This window comes from Brachyistius frenatus, unplaced genomic scaffold, assembly GCF_029030835.1.
Source record: "Brachyistius frenatus isolate BFR_SWC_R1_liver_20210118 unplaced genomic scaffold, ASM2903083v1 Contig_10, whole genome shotgun sequence".
NCBI classification, from domain to species: Eukaryota; Metazoa; Chordata; class Actinopteri; family Embiotocidae; genus Brachyistius; species Brachyistius frenatus.
The window spans coordinates 2,297,712-2,319,686 of NW_027210609.1; the positions used below are offsets into that span (position 1 = coordinate 2,297,712).

The window sequence follows — 21,975 nt, forward strand, 5'->3', positions numbered from 1 at the left end:
ACCCCAACTGACAAATTGAGGGATATGATCCATATCTCTCAGCAATTAGTTCCAGGCTGTCTCAGTAGGAGGGGATACTGCCAAGTCTACCTTCAATATATCCTCCACTGCTCTGCCACTTTCCATCTGATAACCCCTCAGTTCTAACAGGAGCAGGCAGCAGAGCCACTCCATGAGAGCATCATTTGTATCCGTTCCCTCCGAGGAGTGGACCGGGTGGGGGGTGGGGGGTGGGGACGCACCAAAGAGAGGATGGGGATGTGCAGGCAATAGGCAGCAGGCTGCTGTAAATCAGCTCCCACAGACGAAGCAAGATACATTCTCTTCTGTTTAGGCTGAAGTTTTAAAAGAGACTGACTCCTGCGTCTCGTCTGTGGCTCATCATCTCAGCATGCCGCTGCCGGCTCGCTTTACCAAACCTGTCACATAGGTCCTCTTTCATTACCAATAAACATTCTGCATGTAGCTATTACAGTTAGTGGAATCTAATAAGGTATAAGCACTGCTTTTTACGAAGCGTGCAAATCAATTTGGTAAAAAGTTTCTCTCTTTATCCGTGGCTTGTGCTGGCCTGTCGATGCATGGAACGAGCACGGGGAAAAGGCCTATATGGAGCTTGATTGCTGGCCTTTATGCGACAGAGCAGGACAGCTGAATTCAACCTCATCCTGACGCTTTTGAGCAAGTTTTCAAAATAGCGAGTGGAAATATAATCTAATGGGGAGGCGTAAGGAGGTAACACACAGTTGTCTGATTGTTGCGCTATCAGTCATGTTTCAGCAGCAATCACAATGGAGCCGAGTGGCGGCAACCAAACCCAACAGGCAGCTGTATTCCCGCCAGTATGGGTTTATTTTTCATAAAGGAATAAATAGGATTTGTGTAGATTGTAGGGGAGAAATTGTTGCAATGCATCACTGTGAATGTTCTAACAGTTTCTTATTATTAGAATTTAAATGACTTTGGTACAGTGCTTCTGTACTCCTGATACTTATCAAGCTAATCCCACTCTCCTCACAAATTCACACTCCTAGCTACTTTAATTAGCATAGTGCCAGTCTGGAAGGCAAGCAGGGAGGGAATCAGAGAGAGAGAGCGAGCGAGTGAGGGGAAAGAAGAGGGGAAGGAGAGTGGAGGAGGTGTGAGGGGGGAGGAGAAGAGGGGGGGGTATTGCGTGGTATGAGACAGAAGAGGATTTGTATGTTGAAGCTGGTTGCATCACCCCTGTGTTTTTGTGGATATGAAGTCAGCAGCACATTTTGTTTTGTCATTATCTCAGCTCTTGGTATTCATCTACCGAATGTTGCAAATTGGCTCCTGAAAGGCGTCACATATTCAGCACTTGTCTTTGACAAAATAATTCATGGAGGATTGTACAAACGGGGAATTCTGAAATACGAGTGATCCTATTTAAAGGGAAACAACACGCAGAGAGGTTTCTACTGCAGTGCAGTGTCACGCCTTTACAATGTCAGTGTGAGTGCGTATTATCACTTGATCGGCGATAAGAAAAATGCAAAATGCCACTTGATCGCAAGGAATCAATTCTGTTGGCTAACAGAGAATGGAAGATTAAAGGCAATGAAGCGATGCACGCAGCTAAACACGAACTGGGGGCTTAAACTGTGTCGCGGCACGGACTGTGCTGATTGCAGGTTTGAGGTTGGTATCTGCAGCCGATCCGCTACAACAACGCTCACTCCCATCCAACTATGTCTCCCTCCTCTTGTGTTTCTCAAGCTTGGCTTTTATAAGATGGGTTCCTGCTCGGCTATCCGACCCTCCCAAAAACTTTCTCCAGAGATGCAGCGCAACCCTATCCAAGTACACTAGATGCAGGGAAACCTTTTAGTCCGTGAAGACGAAACGGAAGTGAGCCACGTGAATTCGTCTGCACACTTGTAGGTTGATATGGGAGACATGGAGGAGCTCTCTGTACTGCAGAGAATTAAACCGGATTGGGGAGAGCAGAGGAGAATCTGTGGTCCAAGGTGACTTTGTGATCAGGTTCCAGAGCGCAGCCTCAAATCCTCAGCTTCAGGCTGTTGTTGTTAGTCCGAGTGAAAGTGAATGTGTGCCTGTATAAGACTGTACTAGTAATGTATGCATGCGCATGATAGCGTACATGGGCAATGGCACGCATGTGCATCGCCACTTGAGTACATGTTTATCCCATTCTGTGCTGAGAGCCCGATGATTGTTGGAGAAAGCCACTCAGTCTATGACACATGCTCCTCTCCTGTCCTGTATATTAAAGTGGACGCACTGCACCCATTGCATGTTAACAGAGCTGCAGCCTGTTTGGAAGTTAAGGTCATTTTAGCGAAGGACATTGCAGCAAGTCTTGTGCATATCCTAAAAATACAACAAATTCCAATGAATTATGATGATACTCAAGACTTTCTTTTATGTGAGATTTTCTGATTGTGATTTGACCTCAAAAATAACCTTTCTGTAGTTCTGATTTGCAACAGCAAATACATTTTGAAAGAAACCCTGCATAGGCAGGATTGCTTTTTTTATCAACATAAAAAAAGAAACATTGTTGAATGAATCCACCAAGTCACAAAATGTTGACATTGAATGAATCAACTAAACATGAACTGACTTTTTATGTTATTTTTTTATAACCATGTTTGCAATAGAATACCATCTTACCATAGCAACTAAAGCATGATTAAACATTTTATGGCTAAATATTACTTGACAGACACAGTTCATGGCTAAAATTAGGACACAATAACCTGAAGTACCAGAAATGAAGACCATTAATACTTGTGAGTATCATTAATACAGTTTGGAGAAGGAAATTGCAGTGAAAGGAAGTGAAACTGCAACACCGAAAAAAAGGAAAATGGCGAAAGCAAGAAGTGACTTAAACATTTAGGTGTTTTGGGTCTGCCAAGATGGAGCACCTCCTTCCTAAGCTTGGATGAAAAAGAAAAAAGGAAGTTAAAGTGAACATAAAAGAGGGGTGGGGTGAGTGGATGAGGTCGGAGGTGAAGTGGCACTGCGGGGTGGGGTGATTGGGAGTGTGTGGTAGGAAGAAGGGGTGTGCTCGCCCCCCTGTTCCCCTCCCCTTGGGCCAGGCAGCTGTTTGTCTGGCCCGGTTGGAGCTTAGTTCAGACCTTGGACCACGCTCCAATACATCCCAATAGCAGAAATTTCACTGGAGCCACACATCACATTTGTTTTGGAATAGCTGATTGAGGGACTCAAACTGGGTCTTTAGAAGCAATCGGGCTTGAGATAAAGATTTCCTGTTGGTTTTCCAGTTGTATAATTGAGGTTTCTAAAGCAGCGACAACAGCCATCGCCTGTTGCATCTTATTTTCTACCTTGTAAGCACTCACCACTAAACTGAGCTATAGGCAAAAAAAAACAACCCAAAAACGTTGACCAGGTCTTTGCAGAGGCCGTGACTGTGTGGGAAAAGAATCACATTCAAATTAAGATCTCCGTTGGGCTGAGATCCCTTGTAGGCCTATACGAGTTTATATGTATGTTTGTGTGTACAAAAAGAGGCAGCCCCCAAAAAGCAGTGAGTATGTCGCTGTGTAAGTCCCCTTGAAAGTGTCCTTCTTTAAGACCTGTTTAAAAGGGACGCCCCCTCTTTGTGTCCACTGTTCTCTGTGGCGTATGGAGGGGCTTTTGTCCCCCTCTTTCATGTGCTCTCACAATAGCCCTGGCCGTTTGAAACACAACAGTAGATGAACTGCGCTGACAGTGTATTAAACTCTGATGAATTGCCTGTGCGAGGCATAGATCAATGTCCTTCAACCCTTAGCACACAGTGAAGCCAGGGCCTTGTCTTGGTTAAATGGAACAGGTTGCTGGCTCTTTTCAAAGGGGGCTGATTATATTCATGTTTTGTTGAAGCAGAAACCTTTTTAAAATGTGTAAATCTTTGCTGTTCAAAAGAGTCCTATTTTTTCCCCTTTTCATTCAGGGAATTGACATTGTGTGTCTGCGCTTTGGTGCTGCTCAATTTGTGAGCATTTTGCTATTTGTAACCTCAAACTCTGCGTCTCAGGCCTGAAGTTAAAACGCTTTTCCCGCTATTTAAAAGGACTTTTTAAGCTTTAAAAACAGCCACATTAAAACAGCACAATACTGATACACCACTTAGTGTTTCTCTCTGTCTCCAGCAAAGCGATGGCCTCTCTCAGAGCATCTGGTAGCTTTGCAAACATACTTGAGGTGTGTGGTGCATGAGGCTAGTGGCCTACCTCTGACCTTTAAATGACTTCTTCCCTGTGAAGGGGGCTTAAAGCAGCCTGTTTACACAGATCACAGCCTCAGCCACTTAAGAACAACAGGGACGGACAGCTCAGCTCCCACGGGGACTGTAGACGCTCAACTACTACCAACAGCACCACCACTCACACCAACCAGCAGATTAATCACAGGTGACAGGAGCCAGCAGACTGCGGCTAAAAGCTCATACAAGCACAAATGAAGTTTCAGTGAATGGAAGACAGAACAGCCTCAGACACCCAGGAACTCAACATTCAAAACTGGAAATAAAAATGCAAACCTCATTTTACTTTGAAACCGTGCCTCTTTTTAAGACTTATATCTCTCTCGCAGGTGTGGTTCAGCAACAGACGGGCTCGGTGGCGTAAACAGGCCGGGGCCAATCAGCTAGCAGCCTTCAACCACCTGCTTCCTGGAGGATTCCCACCCACAGGGATGCCAACTTTACCCACATACCAGCTCCAAGAGTCCGGCTACCCCAGCACCACGCTATCGCAGGGTAAGACCGACTCTGCTCCCACTCCAACTAATATGTCTCCATACATTATACTGCTTCCTTGGAGTTTAATCCAATTTTAGAAACGATTACATTAGTCCTGTTCATTTACGGTATGCCATCCATAATTTATGTTCACGCTAACAATGTTATGAATTCTGTATGAATCATGTGCTGCATATAAAAACCATGCAGCAAGTAGTTATCTTTACAATCACATCTTTGTCACAGTAGAACAGAAACAAGTCTTATGAGGAAAGGTCATTTCTGTATCACTTTTCATACATAAACATGTGTTTGTACTTTCTAATGGATTTGCAGAAAGTACACTTAATGTATGGCTTATGACTTACTGAGTGTAAATTTGGAGGCCACTTGAGCATTTTTCTTGGGCACAGATTATTTTTGCCTTGATTTGTTCTTAACTTTTGCACTGTGTTGTTTATTTTTTTGTCAGAGGGCAGCAGTACGTTGCACAGACCACAACCCCTGCCTCCATCCTCCATGCACCAGGGAGGTCTGAGCGCTGACAGCAGCTCGGCTTATGGCCTGTCGTCCAATCGCCACAGTTTCTCCAGCTACTCTGATACTTTCATGAGCCCTTCGGCATCCAGCAACCACATGAACTCTGTCGGCAACGGGCTCTCCCCACAGGTCAGTCCAACAAGCTTCACATATCTGTACATACAAGTAATGTTCCCCTATAGGTAGTGTTAGCAGTCCTCAGTCTACCACCTCCCTCCTCCTCTTCCTCCTCCTCCTCCCCCCCCCTCCTCCTCCTCCTCCTCACACTGTTCAGAATAAGTAATTGTATTTGACTGAAATTAAAATTCAGAAACAGCATGTTCAGCAAAATAACTGCCAGTGTGGGCTTTTATGTTCGCCTTCCAAAGCCCTGGATTTATTTTAGCAACTCTAAATTGCTACATTTGTAAAACAATTGGATTAACATCAACAAATTAAAATTCATCTTGATAGTACACCGCAAGTACTCAAGCTGCTCCAAACAGCGGTTTTCGACTTTCCTGGGACATCTAAATCCTGCACAGCGCACTGAGAACACATGCAGATGAAATAATTAGCTAAAGCTTATAAATGTAGACTCATAATCTTCTTCACGTAATTGTCTGCAGCTGGAAGACGGCAGTGCTATGTGTGATTTTTCGTCATCTCTTTACTGCATGATTTCCAGGCAGCTCTGTGTACAGAGTGACAGAGGGTCTCTTACATATACGGTTCCCTTTATCTGTTGGTCACTTCACCTGCTCCTCTTGTTGTAAAAAATTCCTGGGAGTATATAGGTTTCTACATTTACTAATTCACGTTTAAATCAAAAGAGGATCTGAAAATTTCTCCTCTACAAATTCTCCCCTTTGTTATCTAATTGCATGCTGCTGTATGTGCAGGTTTGTTTGGCCTGCTTCTGAAAAGCGCTGGATTTAAGATGTTAACCTCTTTGGACTCCTCCATTAATGAGCGTTTAAATGCGACTCTATGGTGAGGGTTGAGCCTTAAGTAGCACAGAATGAAAAATGATTTGTATTGATGCAAATCGTGTGTACAGAGTGAATTATACACAATTACCCATCAATACTGGCCAGTCTTGCCCACCCTCACCAACAAGATGTGGTTAACAGGCAGAAAATAAGATTGAAATGGTGTGTAAAGAGTTGAAAATGAATTTCAATGCTGCATTTGTCCACAATTACCCCGTCGTTCACACGTGTTTTATTGGGAGTTTTTTTTTTTTTTTCTTCAAATATTTCTCAAAGCAGATTGGAAACATTCTTGGTATTACCCTCTTTCTTCAGAGAAGAAAGAATTAAGGATTTTGTGACAAAAAAGAGATTTTCTCTCCTGCTGGAGCGACGGAGGATAACATGGAGGCTCACAGCGTGTTTGATTGTTAATCGTGGCACAGGGGCTTTAACTGCTAATGCTCTCACTGCAAACCTGCAGAAAAACACCAGGAACATGGAGTCGTTTTTTTTTTTTTTTTCATTAATGGCTCTCTCTAATACTGGCATGGGGTACACTGTCGCTTTCTCTCCCTCTCTTCACAGGCATTCAAGAATGTGTTGGGATATTAAACATTTCCTGTCATAGTGAGGATTAGGACAGGAGCCTTTGGGCAACTGTACAGCATGGATTTTCAGTATTCAATTACTCTATCAAGTGGTTTTGATGGAAGTCTTTTTAAAGATCAACCTAAAATGCACTTTATTTGTGTTTCTTTTTTTTCTTTTTACTCATTTATTTCTTTAGAAGTCAAAATGTGGATTTAGTATTTTCTAAGGGAGACATATGCATATAGTGGGGATGTTTTGACTGCACAGTTGTTTGCACTGAAGTGAATTGTATTGAATGCATGCAGAATGCTATGTGGCATTCCTATCAGTCTCTCAGCGTGGCGATGAATGTTCCCACTGACAGCAGAATCAGAGTTCACTCTCTGGTGCAGCATCCTGCTGTGCTGGGCAGCCCCCATCTCTTTCTCCCCTTCTCACTTCACAAGCACGCAGCTATCCACATAAAACTCACAACACGGAAAACTCACACAATAAGCCACCAGTTTAACTTGCCCACATCAGACTTTGATTTTAGTTTTTTTATTCCAATTAACCAAATTTAAATCAAAAAGTGGATCAGTTTCAGCTTTGAAAATGATCAAGACATTCTACACCTCTCCATTTATTTATAATGTTTCTTTCCTGGTATTCCTTCCCTGTAATGGAAAAAGGGCAACACAAAGAGACTCTCTATCGAGATGGAAATGAGAATTTGATATTGTAAGTTACAGACAGCATCTGTTTGCGGGAGATATGCTTGTGCATTGGTATGTGCAAGCTATTTCTTCAAGTGTCTGGCATTGATGGCCTTGCGGTTGCTGTAAAGATTGACAAAAATTCTCTGATTCGCAGTAAATGGGCTGCAGTGGCGAGGTGCCAAGTCTGTAATGGAATCCTGCAGCGTTCAGCAGTCCCGACAGGAGCTCGCGTCCATCCCAATCCCATAACCTATCCCGACAGCACACATTTTCCCATTACAGGCAGTGGAAAAGCCATCCACACTCAAACTGGTTGCTGTCATTGTGGGATCTACAGCATGTTTGGCTGGTTGAGGGAGGCAGTATATTAGGGTTTGGGAGAATGAAGCTGTGCATGGCTGGGCAAAAGGTATGAAACCAGAAGTGTGTTTTGTTGTTGGTCTTGTTTCATTTAGTGGCACAGCAGGTGTTGGAAAATAGGAAAGGCAAGGGCACGGAGGACGGGCATTCCAGTATTTTTAGCCATCTTTACCTGAAGTTTTAAGCTTTACGCCTGCCTTTTTCCCCCGGTCTTTTTCATATTAAATATTGCCTCGTCTTGACCTTTTAAATCAACGTTATGATATTTAAAATTTACATTTTACAGACTAAAAAACAAAAATTGGTTTTGGAGAGACAGCTTGAAGAGGTCATGCTTTGACAGGCAATATTGCATTATCTCTGAAGAGCACAGTATATTTCCCATAAGTAATATGAAGCTGTAAGGGAAAGGATTCTTTAAAGCAGTATTCATTGCATTTGTGTGGAGACATTTGGGCTGAATTCCTCATTATTGCATGACAGGGACACCTGCTGGGAGAGGAAAGAAAACAACTGCTCTCACTCGAGAGCTGAAGCCACGCGAGGAGCTGATTGGCATAACTTGGGCTTCACTCCTCAGAGAAATTTCTCAAAATATTGACATCAGGGAATAAAAAGAGCAGAGTGCATTTCTCTAGCTGAATAAAAGTGGGAAATGCATGCAGAGCTGTTGTGGGTTGTTCGCCAGTATCTTCTTACGATAAGGAGATGTGATAGGGCGAGTGGGAAGTCTGTGAACTCGATAGGTATGGTGGATAGAGATTTTATTTCTGTTTTGATGAAGGAAGTTCACAAAGTTTTGTGAGGAACTTTTTTTTTTTCTGTTTTGCAGTTTTGTCAAAGTGTTGTGTGTTTTGGAATGACGAGGATGTATGTGTGTGTGTGTGTGTGTGTGTGTGTGTGTGTGTGTGTGTGTGTGTGTGTGTGTGTGTGTGTGTGTGTGTGTGTGTGTGTGTGTGTGTGTGTGTGTATCCGAGGAGGGCCTTTGGGCTGTGTGAGTGGGCCGGGCCTCCACACATACAGACACACAGACACACAGACACACACACACGTACACGGGATCAGAGGCAGAGCGGCTCTCACCCCTGCCTCCCTTTGATCTGTGTCCCCAGGCCTGCCTGCCCGCGCGGCGCTGCACCGTACCACGCACGCTGACACCATGCTCACCAGCGACTCCCCACAACTGTCTGAGAGAGATAAGCCAGGGGAGACTCCAAACTGTGCTGCTGCTCTTCCATTAGCTAGCGCAGACGCTTCTTTTAAAAATGGGATGAATTATTTTTAAGAAGCAAGCTCTGCCGTTGCCAAAAAAAAAAATGGAGAGGGGAAAATGTACGGAACAATCTGGAGCTCTGGCTTCATTCCGCCTCCCTCCCTGACTTCTAACAAGACATTCTGCACCTGAATACCAATGAGAGGGGGAGATTCATGTAGTCCCCCACATTATTAAAACTTGGGCATTAAGCCTCTCACCGGGCACTGTGTCAGCTGGCAGGCTCCACTGACAACAAATCAAAGGGGATGAGCACATAGCCTGCATTCATAGCTCAGCCACTCGCAGAGCAAGTGGGGGAATACATACTGGTTAATTAGAACTCCCATTAAAACAAATACTGTTTCAATTTGGCAAGTATAAAAAAAGATGTAAGAGGCTTTCAGAAAAAAGAGACCTGCTGTTGGCAGTTGCCAAGAAAATCCAGGGACTGTAAATCATATCCACTGGCTATACTGTTTCTGCACAGATTATTAGTGTTTGCTGTTGTTTTGCAACACTTTTGAACTCTGAGGAAAGATTTTCCCTCCGTGACACCAGAAATATATCTTTGCGTGCACTGCGGTTGTCGTGCATTGGCCTTTATGGTTTTATTTTGGCCGCTTGCAGACACTTGTATCTGTATAGCTGGTACAGTGTATGACATAACTAATGATTTTCTCTCTCAGTCTAAACGTGAAGCTTCATGATACTTTTAGGAAACGAAACACAGCACGTCATGGTCACAGCTGTGGGTTTACCGCTTCCTCTAGTAGTAGAGACAGTACTGCAGCTCTCTAGCCTCTGCATACCTGAGCCATTTGTTGCTCACTCCATCTTTTAAGTCTCTCGAGCAACCCAGTTGCAGCCATTTTCTTTTTCATTCCAAAATATTTTTGGTTGGAGCCTGGTGTATTCATAATCTATTTTTCACCTACCAACCTTCCTTTCCTCCATTTGGCTTGTTGTCATCCAATGATGCCTTGCCAATAGTGCTTTGCTCTCTCTCTCTCTTTCTCTCCCTCTCCCCACCTTCCTCTCTTGCTCCAACTCTCTCCCCTGGAGAGGCAGCTCTTCTCCCTACGCCCAGATGAAAGGCTACGGCGGACAATAAAAATGCTATTTAAATGCAAGGGTGTTTGTGTGCGGGTGAGAGATATTTCCTGCTGAAAGTGAGCTGCTGCATCCTGATAAATAGTAAATATAAGGGAATGTGATTTACATTTATCTTGCAGAGGCAGCCAATATGAATTTCAGTAAATCCTAGAAGATGGGGATTTAAGGAGGAAAATGACTGAGACTGATTCACATGCTGTGTGTCCCACGCAGTTGAAATGCCTATAAGGTGGAGAGTGCTCCTGCCTTTATTAAAGTATAGGCACAGACATCGATCCTATCTAAAATACCTATTACACACAGGCATACACAGAGTCACATGCTCATCTGCGGAGATTTCCTTCCTCATACACACATAATTTGAAGGTGACTTGTACCATAATAATAATAATAATAATAATAATAATAATAATAATAATAATAATAATAATAATAATAATGAAATGTAATGTGTAGTAGCAGGCTGCTGGACAGGTGAAGTGTCTGTGGGCCGTACGCTGGGTGACCTCTCTCTTCAGGGTCGAGGGTCAGGGTGCAGGGGGTTATGAGATGGCTGGGGAAGCAGGAGGGCTGTGAACCTGCCCTGCTAGCTGGAGGTTCGGGATGTTGTCTAGCTGCATGTGGTTCCTGTTAGTTCCAGATGCCACTCTGACAGGTGCATAGCTGTGATTAATACTCTCTGACTTGTTCTCTCACCCATTCGGTCTCTCCTTCCTTCTGTTTCTTTCTGCGTGCCCCTCACTGGCTTCTTCACTCTCTTGACTTCTCCGTCACTGTGGACTCACACCTGTGACCCCTTTGCAAAATTTATCCAACACTCACAGTTTTCTTAGCCTTTGTAAAAGAAAAAAAAAAAAAATATGGCTATCTATTTCCAGCAAGCTTCACTGCATGTGTCTGTTTCTCTCTCCTCCTTGACAATAAGATGAGAATATGGGAGGACGTTGGGTCCTCAGCTGGTTGTCTCATGCAGCAGCTCTACCCTCTCAGTCTCCAGCTGAGAGCTATTTCACTATTTATTTACATGTAATTATGGCTATGAGGTGCAGATATTAACACTGTCAAGAACAATTTGACCTGACATTTTTCACTAGACCTGGCCCCTGCTGTTTTTAGCAAACAACCCCCACTCCTCCTTCTTGCCCCCCCCCCCCCCGCTTTTTTTCTCCTTCACTCCCTCGATCCGCCTCGCTTTCCTCCAGGAGCTGCTCTCTCTCTCTCTCACACACACAGGCCCATGCTGAAACCACTCTCCTGGAATCAGAAAATCTGCCGTTTAATTTAGAAGGGGCGTTGGTGCAAGGTGCAGAGAGTTGAAGTCTGTGTGTGTGTGTGTGTGTGTGTGTGTGTGTGTGTGTGTGTGTGTGTGTGTGTGTGTGTGTGTGTGTGTGTGTGTGTGTGTGTGCGCGCCTGTGTATGTGCACGCTTAGAAGGGGCCTCTCTTGTTCCCAGTGGCTGAATCCATCCCATAGTTACTCAAGCATATCACTAGCAGAGAATAGAGGATTGCTCCCCACACGTTCTCCAATTGCAGTCCAATAGACGGCATATTAACCTCTGGTTAGTGCGGGGCCAAGTTTATAGCTTATACTGTGGGATGTTTAGGAGGGAGGGGGACCTTCCTCCAGCTTGAGCAGCTGTGCTTTCCTGAACGCCGAGGCCAGCATGAGCAGAAATTTTAGAAAGGGTTTAGCTTAATGAAAATTTGCAAAGAGACACAGAGGAAGTGCGGACAACCCCGGAAATAAATGTGAATTATCTTCCATTTCTGCTCGTTTAAGCTTCTTTTGTACGTGTGAACAACCTCACGGAGCGCAGAGAGAAGAGACACGGGATGGCTAACATGTTGTGAGGAGTGACAGCTTGTTCCAGTGCCCGCTAATCGTCCTCATCTGTGCCTGACTTGTCAATGCCCAGATTCTGTCAGTGCCAATCAGCCACTTAATTGAACACAATTAGCAGCCCACCCCACCCCAGCCCCCCTATAAGCATTACATTCTTCAAAGGCCCATTTCTCTCCCTCCAGCACAACCCCCTCCTCAAATTCTACCTCTCATTCTGCCTCTGTCTCTTCATCCTATGGTGCGAGTGGAAGACACTTTTCAGTTTTTATTAATGTGCCGCAGCCAATTAACGCAGTGGCATGCAGGCCAGAGCCCGTCATCTGCTGCCTGCCACCATCCCGGCTGTCTGCTGCGGCCCCACGCCACCCCTCGCGCCACCTCCACCGTGACCAAAACGCTTTAATTCAATTTATGCAATCACTGTTATTTTTAAATAGTCATTTTGTCTGCTCAGATGAGGGGCCTTGCTGCCCGCTGGGCCGGCCCTCTCATGTGAGGGATGGGGGAAGGGTGGGACGGTGTGGGCGCAGGAGTCGACTGACTTGGGGAGGGGGGGAAAGGGGGGTTCCTGATATTTTCATTGGGTATTTACCTCCTTCATTTTTGTTTTATTTAAAGTTATTAAGTTTCAGATTTTGTTTTCTTTTAAAGGTTTAGAGCCAATAAAAATTACAGTTTTATTTAACAAGTTATTAAACTAAATCTCTCAATTTTTTCTGCATTTTATATCAATTAAATATTAAGCCTATTTCATATTTTGGCTGTTCCCAAAGTCAGATACTTTCCAGACACTGGATCTTTGTGACTTCTGGGTCACAGAATTAAACACTGCTCTCTTCCTGTAATCACACCCTCAGGACTGGCCTTCAAATATTGATCTGAAATTCAGTGTCATCATTGTGGATCTTTAATCGTTCTCTGCTGGAGCGAATATCAGTCAGGCAGATCTGCTAAGGTGCACAATGCTATTCTGCAGCACTCAGATAACTTACAGACATTTGGAGTGCTCATTTTTCCCTGTCTGCCCCGGTGACCTCTGCCTAACTTAAAGGTACATCTTGGGGGCATTTTGATTTGGGCAGAACGGGGAGGTATCGGTGACAGAGGAACTAATCCAGTATTGCGCAGATTAAGAGTATTTGTGGAGTGGGGTGTGTTGGCGCTGGCGCTGGGAATGGAACAGAAGGGGCTCCTATCAGCTCTCCAGGCAGGCTAGCCCTCAGGCCAGCGCAGTCCTACAGGAGTCTTTGTACTTCCCAAAGCCTCCACTTTCCTCTCACTCACTCTGTATCACTCTCTCCTCTGCCCCCCTCGCCTTCTTTCTATAGGCTATCATATTTTCAGCGCTCCATTTCCTCTCCTCTGTACGTTTGTGAATATGTGTTGTTTTAATCTTGCGCAAGAATGCACACTTTACTATGATCAGGTGCGACAGTGACAACTGCGACAGCTGCAATATGTTTTTTTGTGAATGAAAAATTTGAGATGCATTCCCTCCAAATAGTTAAACATAGAGACATAAATGCTGTACATTTCGACATTGCATAAGGCATTCGAGTTAAATAGTTAAGTTGTAATAATACCAACAAATAATTACGATCTTAGTATAATAATAATTGTTGTCATTTTAAAAATGTCCGTATTGCAACACATTTGCATTCCCTCTCTTTACTGACTTATTTTTCTCTCGTTCTGTTTAAAAAAAATGCTTTCACTCGCAGTGCTTCTCTCAGCTCTGTCTCTGTCATGTTGTTTTATTTTGGAGAGAAATCCAACAAAGAACAACTCGTCAAACATTCGGGCAAACAAACAAAAAATGTAATTTGACTGTTGAAGAAATTAGGGAGGTATAAAAGGGCCTCTTTTTGTCTCAAGTGTGCTATTTATTTATCTGAAAGGATGCACATTGTATCAATTTACACTTCCCCACTCACTTTGCCACAGGCTGGAGGGCTCAGAAGTTGAGAGAATTAATTACTTTTTTATTATTATTTATAAAGTAATCTATCTGTAGAAAGGGAGAGCGGAAAAAAGGAGAGGGAGAGAGTGAGGGGAGGGTGGTGCGTGTGTGTGTGTGTGTGTGTGTGTGTGTGTGTGTGTGTGTGTGTGTGTGTGTGTGTGTGTGTGTGTGTGTGTGTGTGTGTGTGTGTGTGTGTGTGTGTGTGTGTGTGTGCGCGCGCGCGAGAGGCAGGGAACGCCCTGGAGCATTGTCCTTTAAACTAGGTCCTGGCTCACATTATCTCCCAAACCAGCACTCACACAACGTCAAACAACAAACGAACTCTGGGCTGCTGAGGACGCTGTGTGCAAGGAAAGAGAGGGAGGCGGGGAGAGAGGGAAGGAGGAGAGGGAGGGAGAAACTCTGCTCTGTACAAGTGTGTTGTATATATGTATGAAAAATAATGTGGACGGCAAGATTTATTATATAATTTTACATTCATTTGAACTCCAGAATGGACTTGCGTGTATTTAAATAAAATAAAATTAGAGCTACATCCTCGTGCACCGGATCCCATTTGTGTAAAATGGTGCATCAACCGTAACCTTTACCACATCATCAAGTTGTTAGATTTTATAAATTGTAAAAAAAAAAAAAAAAAAAAAAAAAGCATTTGATTTCTTTCTGAGAGTATATGTTCATTGGCTTTGAGGATTTAGAATCACCGCCACCATATAGTAGACGTCAAGCCAGAAATCTATAAAGTTTGTTTTATACGACGTGCAGCAACAGAAATATGCGAGTGTATCCAGCCGCAAATGGTTTTCACGAGCTTATGTGACAAAGTATCATTTAACACTTGAATGCGACGTAAAAAAAAAAACTTTATGGGAACATCAAAGTAGCAAAACCCTGCAATTAAAACTGACCCGTGGATCACATATAATACTGTAGGTGTGGGTGGAAGAAGACTTTACTCAGAGGCCAGTATAACAGAATTTAGCCTTAGTCCTGATAGATAGGTTCACCTCCATCTGTGCCTTCATCAGACGGAGGATAATGGTGATAGCAGAGTGAACACAAAACACAATTTATACACAGCGGAACACAACCCCATGTGTCTCTTCACCTCTAGGAAAACTTAAACCATTTACACTTTTTTGGTAAGGATGTCATAAGGATAGCTACATCCCCACAGATGCCAAAACTTGTCAGACTCAAAGTGGCCGACCCACCCTAATTTGCTAAAATAGCAAAACTGCAACAATGTCAATGATAAGAAGTCATTTTCTTTTGAAGAACTTTTATGAGCATGAATAATAATCGAGCCAATTGTTGGCTCTTCTATTTCATAAGGAAGCGATGTAATCAAGCTTCAATTAACCAATGACTAAAATGGTCTCATGCCCCGCAGCTGTCTCTCTCAGGACACTTCCCTTTCACTTTAAGCAAACCATCAGTACTCCTCATCCTCCCCAGAGTGTGCAGCTCAGCTCCATATGGGATGGAGCATCACATGTGTCCAGCATGAAGAGAGCCATGAATCTCCTTCTTATGGATACATGTCACATGCTTTGTCCGCAGATGTGCAGGGGACGATGGGGGTTTCCATACTGATAGAATTAACATGTGGAAATGACTAACCAGCCTTTATGTTTCTGACGTGCCTCGAGTGCTTCATATTTCCTAAAGATATGATTAATTTGCAGAATATGGTTAATTTTCTCTCTGTGGGATACTCCTGGCGTAGTGCATTATTTGTGGACTGTTTGGCTTGCCCCTAGCATTGCCTCTATGGTTGCTGCATAATGTGTGTGTGTGTGTATGTCTATGCATGTGTCCGTTTATGCGTGCATGCATGCAAACACATGTCTGTGTGTGTGTGTGTGTGTGTGTGTGTGTATCACCCCTGTGTAACCACCTCCATGATGGGCTAATTGGTTTAGCAGCCAAGGGGCCAAAGGCCAGTGCAGCATAGCGAAACTCAACATGAACCTGATGTTGAAAGGAAGGCTTCTCTGCTATAGGTGGGAAGCATGTGTGGGACAATTCCCTTTTTACCACTCCCTCCCACACACACACCACACACACACACACACACACACACACACACACACACACACACACACACACACACACACACACACACACACACACCCCACGTTCCCTTTTTCACTTAAAGAAACTCGCAGCATAAGAAAACAAAATTCTTCACAGCGTTCTGGGCCACTGTGCTTCAGATTGAAGGAGCACCAGAAGTAATCTCTTCCATTTTAACATATTTTGAGACCTTCTTCTGACGAATGTCACATGCTATTACATTAATCTAGAATATTGAATTGGAAGCTTTTATGCACTATGAGTAATATACACACTGTAATATTCAGGCGAGCCTCAACCTGCAGTATCAGCGGCCCCCTCAGTATGGTTTGTGAAGCCTACTTTGTGTGGGGATCTGAGGGGATCATTTACCAGTTCCAACTCCATTACTATTCATGAGATGGGTAGGCTAGGGGCGAGGGATTAGGGACTCCCTCGGTGCTTGTTGTGCTGTAGGCTCGGGCTCATGCCTCAGGCTCCGGGACAGGGGCTGTCTGGCAAGGATGGTGGGTCTATTATCACCCTGGGACCCTTCTGTCCCACAGCAGAACCCTTACTGGCAACGGCAGCTAATGGAAACTGTGTCTCTTGTTCCCTTTCTCCTTTTTTTAACCTCATCACCCTCCTTGTATCCTCCCCCCTGCTCTTTAAAAAAAGATGGGGAAGTTTCTCCCTTTCCCTATTTCAAAGTTGAAATGGTGTATTTCTATTGGCATCTTCACCGTGAAGTGCTAGGATGGCACTATACTTGCAGAAAAAAAAGTACTTTCCCTCAACTCTGTCAATGCTTTGATCCTCAATTTTCCAAGTTTCTACCCCCCCCTTTTTTTTTTTTTTCCCCCCCAGGTGATGAGTATCCTGAGTAACCCCAGCGCTGTACCCTCCCAGCCCCAGCACGACTTTTCCATTTCCCCCCTGCACAGCAGCCTGGAGAGCTCCAACCCCATCTCAGCCAGCTGCAGCCAGCGCTCTGACACCATCAAGAGTGTGGACAGCCTGGCTTCCTCTCAGTCATACTGCCCCCCCACCTACAGCGCCACCAGCTACAGCGTTGACCCTGTCACTGCCGGCTACCAGTACAGCCAGTACGGCCAGAGTGAGTAAACCCTGCACAAACATATAAATGCTGCTGCTGTTGCGTAAGCAAGTGTTTTTGTGTGTTCGCGACGAGCGCACGTCACTCTTTTCTGTCCTCCTCTTAAGTGGACTAAACTTAAAAAGCCTATGAAGTGATGCCCGGCTCCCAGGCAAGAGAGCCTCCTGACCTTTGCACCCTGGTTGGTGGAGGCAGACACGTGCTCTTGATAAAGACCCCCTTCACCCCACCACCACCACCGCCATCCGCATACAGAGCTGCCTTAGTCACACCCCACTCCACTTGGATGGGAGACAGAAGAGGGCCACTTCAAAGAACGGCACACCCTCAGGGGCCACAGTGTCCTCTTGCCCACCTCTCGCTCTCCCTCTTTCTCCCTGTTTCCATCACAGACACACACACACACACACACACACACACACACACACACACACACACACACACACACACACACACACACACACACACACACACACACACACACACACGCACACACATACACGCACATACATACACACACATACATACACACGCCCTTAGGGCAGGAAAGAGTTTGCTTTATTAGATTAGCATAATTGACTGATGCTGTCACAGCCCTTCATAAAGAGGTAAAATGAAGCACACTTCCCCAAAAAGCCAACCCGCATCAGCTCACTGACATTTGTTTGTATTTATACACAGGCTCCAGTCGTGATCGAGTGTATTGTGCATCTGGTGCTTTTCTTTTTCAAAACGTGTTTGTGCTGCGCGTGAATGCAAGCGAGCGCGTGTCGATCCGTCACGTTTTGTGTGTGCGCGCCAGTGTTTTGTCAGCAGCAAGAAACTGATGGCAGTGCGGATGTGAGCTGATGTGAGGTTAATTAAGATGGTGATTGAGCACAGTAGATGGGTAATGAATGGAGGAGAGAGGAGAGAGCTGCTGTCTGAGGATGAAAATGATCGGCCATGTGGAGTGTGGAGGGCATGAAATCAGAGATGCCAAGTGTAATGAAGACTGGCACATAGAACACACACGGGGACCCGTCTGAGTGACAGCATGGAGACTTAACCAGGATGCACATGCTCTGTGCCAGCAGCGTGCCAACCTCAGACAAGGGACAGGGGAGGGGTTCTTTATCTTTCACTCTTTCTGGGTGAATTGTTCTTCATTTGACTCATTCTCTTCTGCCACAACTTATTTCAGCCTTAATCAGAGAAATGAAATGGGAGTGAATAGGACAGATGTCTCGAAAATCGACCACCTATCTGACGTGTTTGTTGTTTTTTGTCGTTGTTTGTTTTTGTGTAGCTGCTGTTGACTACCTGGCTAAGAACGTGAGCTTGTCCACCCAGAGGAGGATGAAACTCGGAGACCACTCGGCAGTGCTGGGGCTGCTGCAGGTGGAGACGGGACAGGCCTACTAAAGCCGCTCGGGGAGACACCCTGCACTTCACTCTGCTTCGCCCGCTACCACCCTCCTCCATGCTCCATCAAGTCTGGACTCCAAACTCCAGCTCGTCTCTCTGCTGCTTGGCCATGACATCAGTGCACAGACACGCAGCCTTTCTCTGTGTACCAGAGAAAGTGGCGCTTGCGGGTGTGACACGTCTCTTTGGGGAACGGAACTAAACTTTCCACACAACTGTCAACCACCAGGCGGCTCTGCACCCTTTCTTTTAAATCTTTGGGCATCTTTGCCTGCTCCTTGTACTCCTGTCCCAGCCCCAAACCCTGTTTATTTTGCTCAGAGGGCCAAACAGGACCCCAGGCGACCCTACGATGTCCGGCTGCCTTGGCCCGGATTCCTCTTTGTCATGGCTGCAGTCCAGCACACATTGAGAGCCATCAACAACATGTACTTTGACCTTGCTGTTCATAGTAGTTAACAAAGCCAATATCATTTGAGCGACTCTTATTCTTGTTCCTTTTTGATATTGTTAAGATTATTGTTGCTGTTATATGATTATGGTTAATGTGATTTATGTTGTTCTTTGATTCCCTTCGTATCTCTTTTCTCTGTTAGATGTTGGTGTGTAAAACACGGTGGATGACTGAGATGATCAGGGCGTGAGTGTCTGTTGCGTGTGCATGTTTGCGTGTCGGCACAGTCACACTAAAGAGGATGATTGTTTTCCAAGCTGCTGTTCCCCTGCCTGTTCCCTGAGCTCAAATGTTCATGAGTGATTTGACCTTCCCACTTTCATATTCATCTTGACATTCCTAAAGAACTTGGCCTCTCTGTGGGAAGTCTGGCTGGATGGATTCTGCAGGGAATTAAAGCAGCGTTTTGGTGGCCAATAGCTTCCCCCTTGTAACCTCCATCCCATCCTTAGCCGCGGTCCATGGGGAGGGGGCATTGTTTTCAAAAACAGGATTGGGGAAACTAATGTATTTTGAAATATGGACCTTGCCAAGGAGGGCTAACTCAACTGCCCTCCTCCCCACTCCTCCCAAATCCCATCTGCCAGGGAATCCTGGGTGATTTAAACAGTGTAAAGCAGATTAAATCACACAAATATAATGTGGAAGCTAATTCACAGTGACCCTTTCCATTACTAGCCATTGTTTCAGTTTTTATAGCTTAATAATTAGCACATTTTGTAAATGCACCTTCAGTTGGTTTTCCACTAAATAAGCATTCCTTCACAACATTCCTCAGGCTCCATCTACGGATACATTATGAGCATTCCAGCATTTTCTGTTATTAGATTAAAAAGTAGACAAGCTGTGTCATTCACATGCACTCTGGAAAATCATATAATCCAGTCAGTTGTGAAAGGGCACAGGTAACACCACTGATTGGCCCCCCTCTCTGGTTTGGACCGGAGCCCTGTCTAATCCTCCGCTTTGACGCATTTACCGAAATGTACAAAAGAAGAAAAAAAAAATTAAATAATAGTGGATATGAGACATTTGTGTAGCACTCATAGTTGACTTTTGACATGATCCAGGACCACCTGTTCCCTCGAGATGTATGTGATTTTTTTCCATTGACATCAGTGTGATTATGTACACAGAATTGTTAACTCTCGAGACAGAGTTTGGTCCTCCGTCGCCTTTAAAAACTGAAAAAATGTACAGTAGCTGGAGCAGATTGTGTATTGTTTCTTTATAAAGAGTATGTTTTATACTAAAACAGAACTATGTTGAGTGGTAGGTAAGCAAGGGATCTGTGGAAGTAAATGTTTTATTTGAGTTTCCTTAGCTGGCTTGTTTTCTGTTGGTTTTGATTTGATTGTATTTAATTGGTTCACTTGTTTCAACCAAAAGTTTGTTTTTGGGCCCAAGCAAGATTGAATTTGTATAAATTAGTAAAATAGGAATTACATTGAAATTGTTCCAATTAAAATTGAATTAAAGAGGATCAAACTGAGCTCAAAGGAAAACAAAAGCTTGCTGTCACAGACTCCCTGGACCAAAGGACCAATGTATATTTGAAAGGTGGCGGGATGAAACATCCATCATGTGTCTGAGAATTTTGAGGGTGTTTTTGACCACCTGGTTTTACAGACTGATTATCAGCGCAGACCAGGTCTGACTGGACCACGGAGCTAACACACCTGGACCCCGAACCTTCGGTGTGGGACATATTCCAGTGGTTCAGCATGATGATGATGATGATGATGATGATGCTAGTGACGACAGCCTCTCTGCTCTGGGAAACTGAATCGAGTCACGTTTGATTTGTGGACCAATAAGACTTCAGGAGAAAACGACAAAGTAATGCTGACTCCGCACTGAATCGCAGCAGCTGCTGCTGCTTCTCTTAGACGCCTCACTCATGTGTATATTTTAAAAAGGAAGAATTTTAGAATTGTCTTTAGTGTATCAAACCCATTTCTAACACTTGCGTCAATAAACATTTGGATATTTAAGGCATACGACTCCTTATCCCCCCTACCGTCTGTTTGACCCTTAACCTGTTTAGTTGCTTTCTGACATCTGTGCTTTGCTTTACTCCTTTTTCTGTTCCGCATGTGTGTATATTATCATGGTATAATTTATTCTGCTGTATGAAGTATTAGAGTAGTGGGAAACTTGTATTGGTATTTACTACCTTCAGCCTGTTGGTGTGTTTACTGTAACACTGGCGTAACTGTTATCAATTAAAGATCCAAAACTGACTCCGGTATTTCTCCCTTTTTTTTTTATTGTGTGGCTTGTTTATTATGTATTTTAATAATTTAAGCAGTTCGTTTTACCTCCTATGTGCTAATGTGAAGTAGCGCAATTTGTCAATAACTTATTGATTAAATAAATAAATAAACATTTTCGACAGCGGATATCATAGTTTTTCAGCCTCGAAGCTAAAATGCCAAACAATGTTTCAGCTGTGCTGAAAAAGTAAAACAATGCTGTTTTTCTTTTAATGTGTTTTTATCTCACTAAAAATAGCTGAAAAGCATAACTCTGTTCATTTAAATGAAATGTTCTAATTTACATTTATGGCTTTACCTATCATTTTGTTTGGCTAGAATATAAACTGTCAGTGGGACATACACGGCATCAAATATTTTGGTGATTGATTACTTAAATTGCTTTTAGCTGATACAACGTTTTATTCTTTTCAGTGTAGTTATCGATATGAGTCATAAAGTGGGGGTTTGCAGCTTTTCTATCATTTGCATCATAATAAACTGAATATATTTCAGACTTTTGAGACTATTTTGCACTGTTAGTGAGACAAAAACAAACAGTTAAAAGGTATCACCTTGGGCCCTGGGAAAATTAGACTGGTATTTTCACTATTTTACCAGATTTATTAGAC

The 21,975-nt window shown here is 44.0% G+C and overlaps 1 protein-coding gene across 2 annotated transcripts in view; it reads left to right on the forward strand.

Annotated features, from left to right (window-relative positions):
- pax7a (paired box 7a) overlaps nucleotides 1-21,331 on the forward strand; it is a 46,219-nt gene extending 24,888 nt beyond the window's left edge. For both annotated transcript variants that reach the window (XM_069690861.1, XM_069690862.1), the window contains exons 6-9: nucleotides 4,591-4,756; nucleotides 5,211-5,407; nucleotides 16,978-17,227; nucleotides 18,516-21,331. In XM_069690861.1, coding sequence (XP_069546962.1) covers nucleotides 4,591-4,756; nucleotides 5,211-5,407; nucleotides 16,978-17,227; nucleotides 18,516-18,631 — 729 coding nt within the window. In that variant the 3' untranslated portion in view covers nucleotides 18,632-21,331. The remainder of the gene's footprint in view (nucleotides 1-4,590; nucleotides 4,757-5,210; nucleotides 5,408-16,977; nucleotides 17,228-18,515) is intronic.
- The last annotated feature ends 644 nt before the right edge of the window (nucleotides 21,332-21,975 follow it).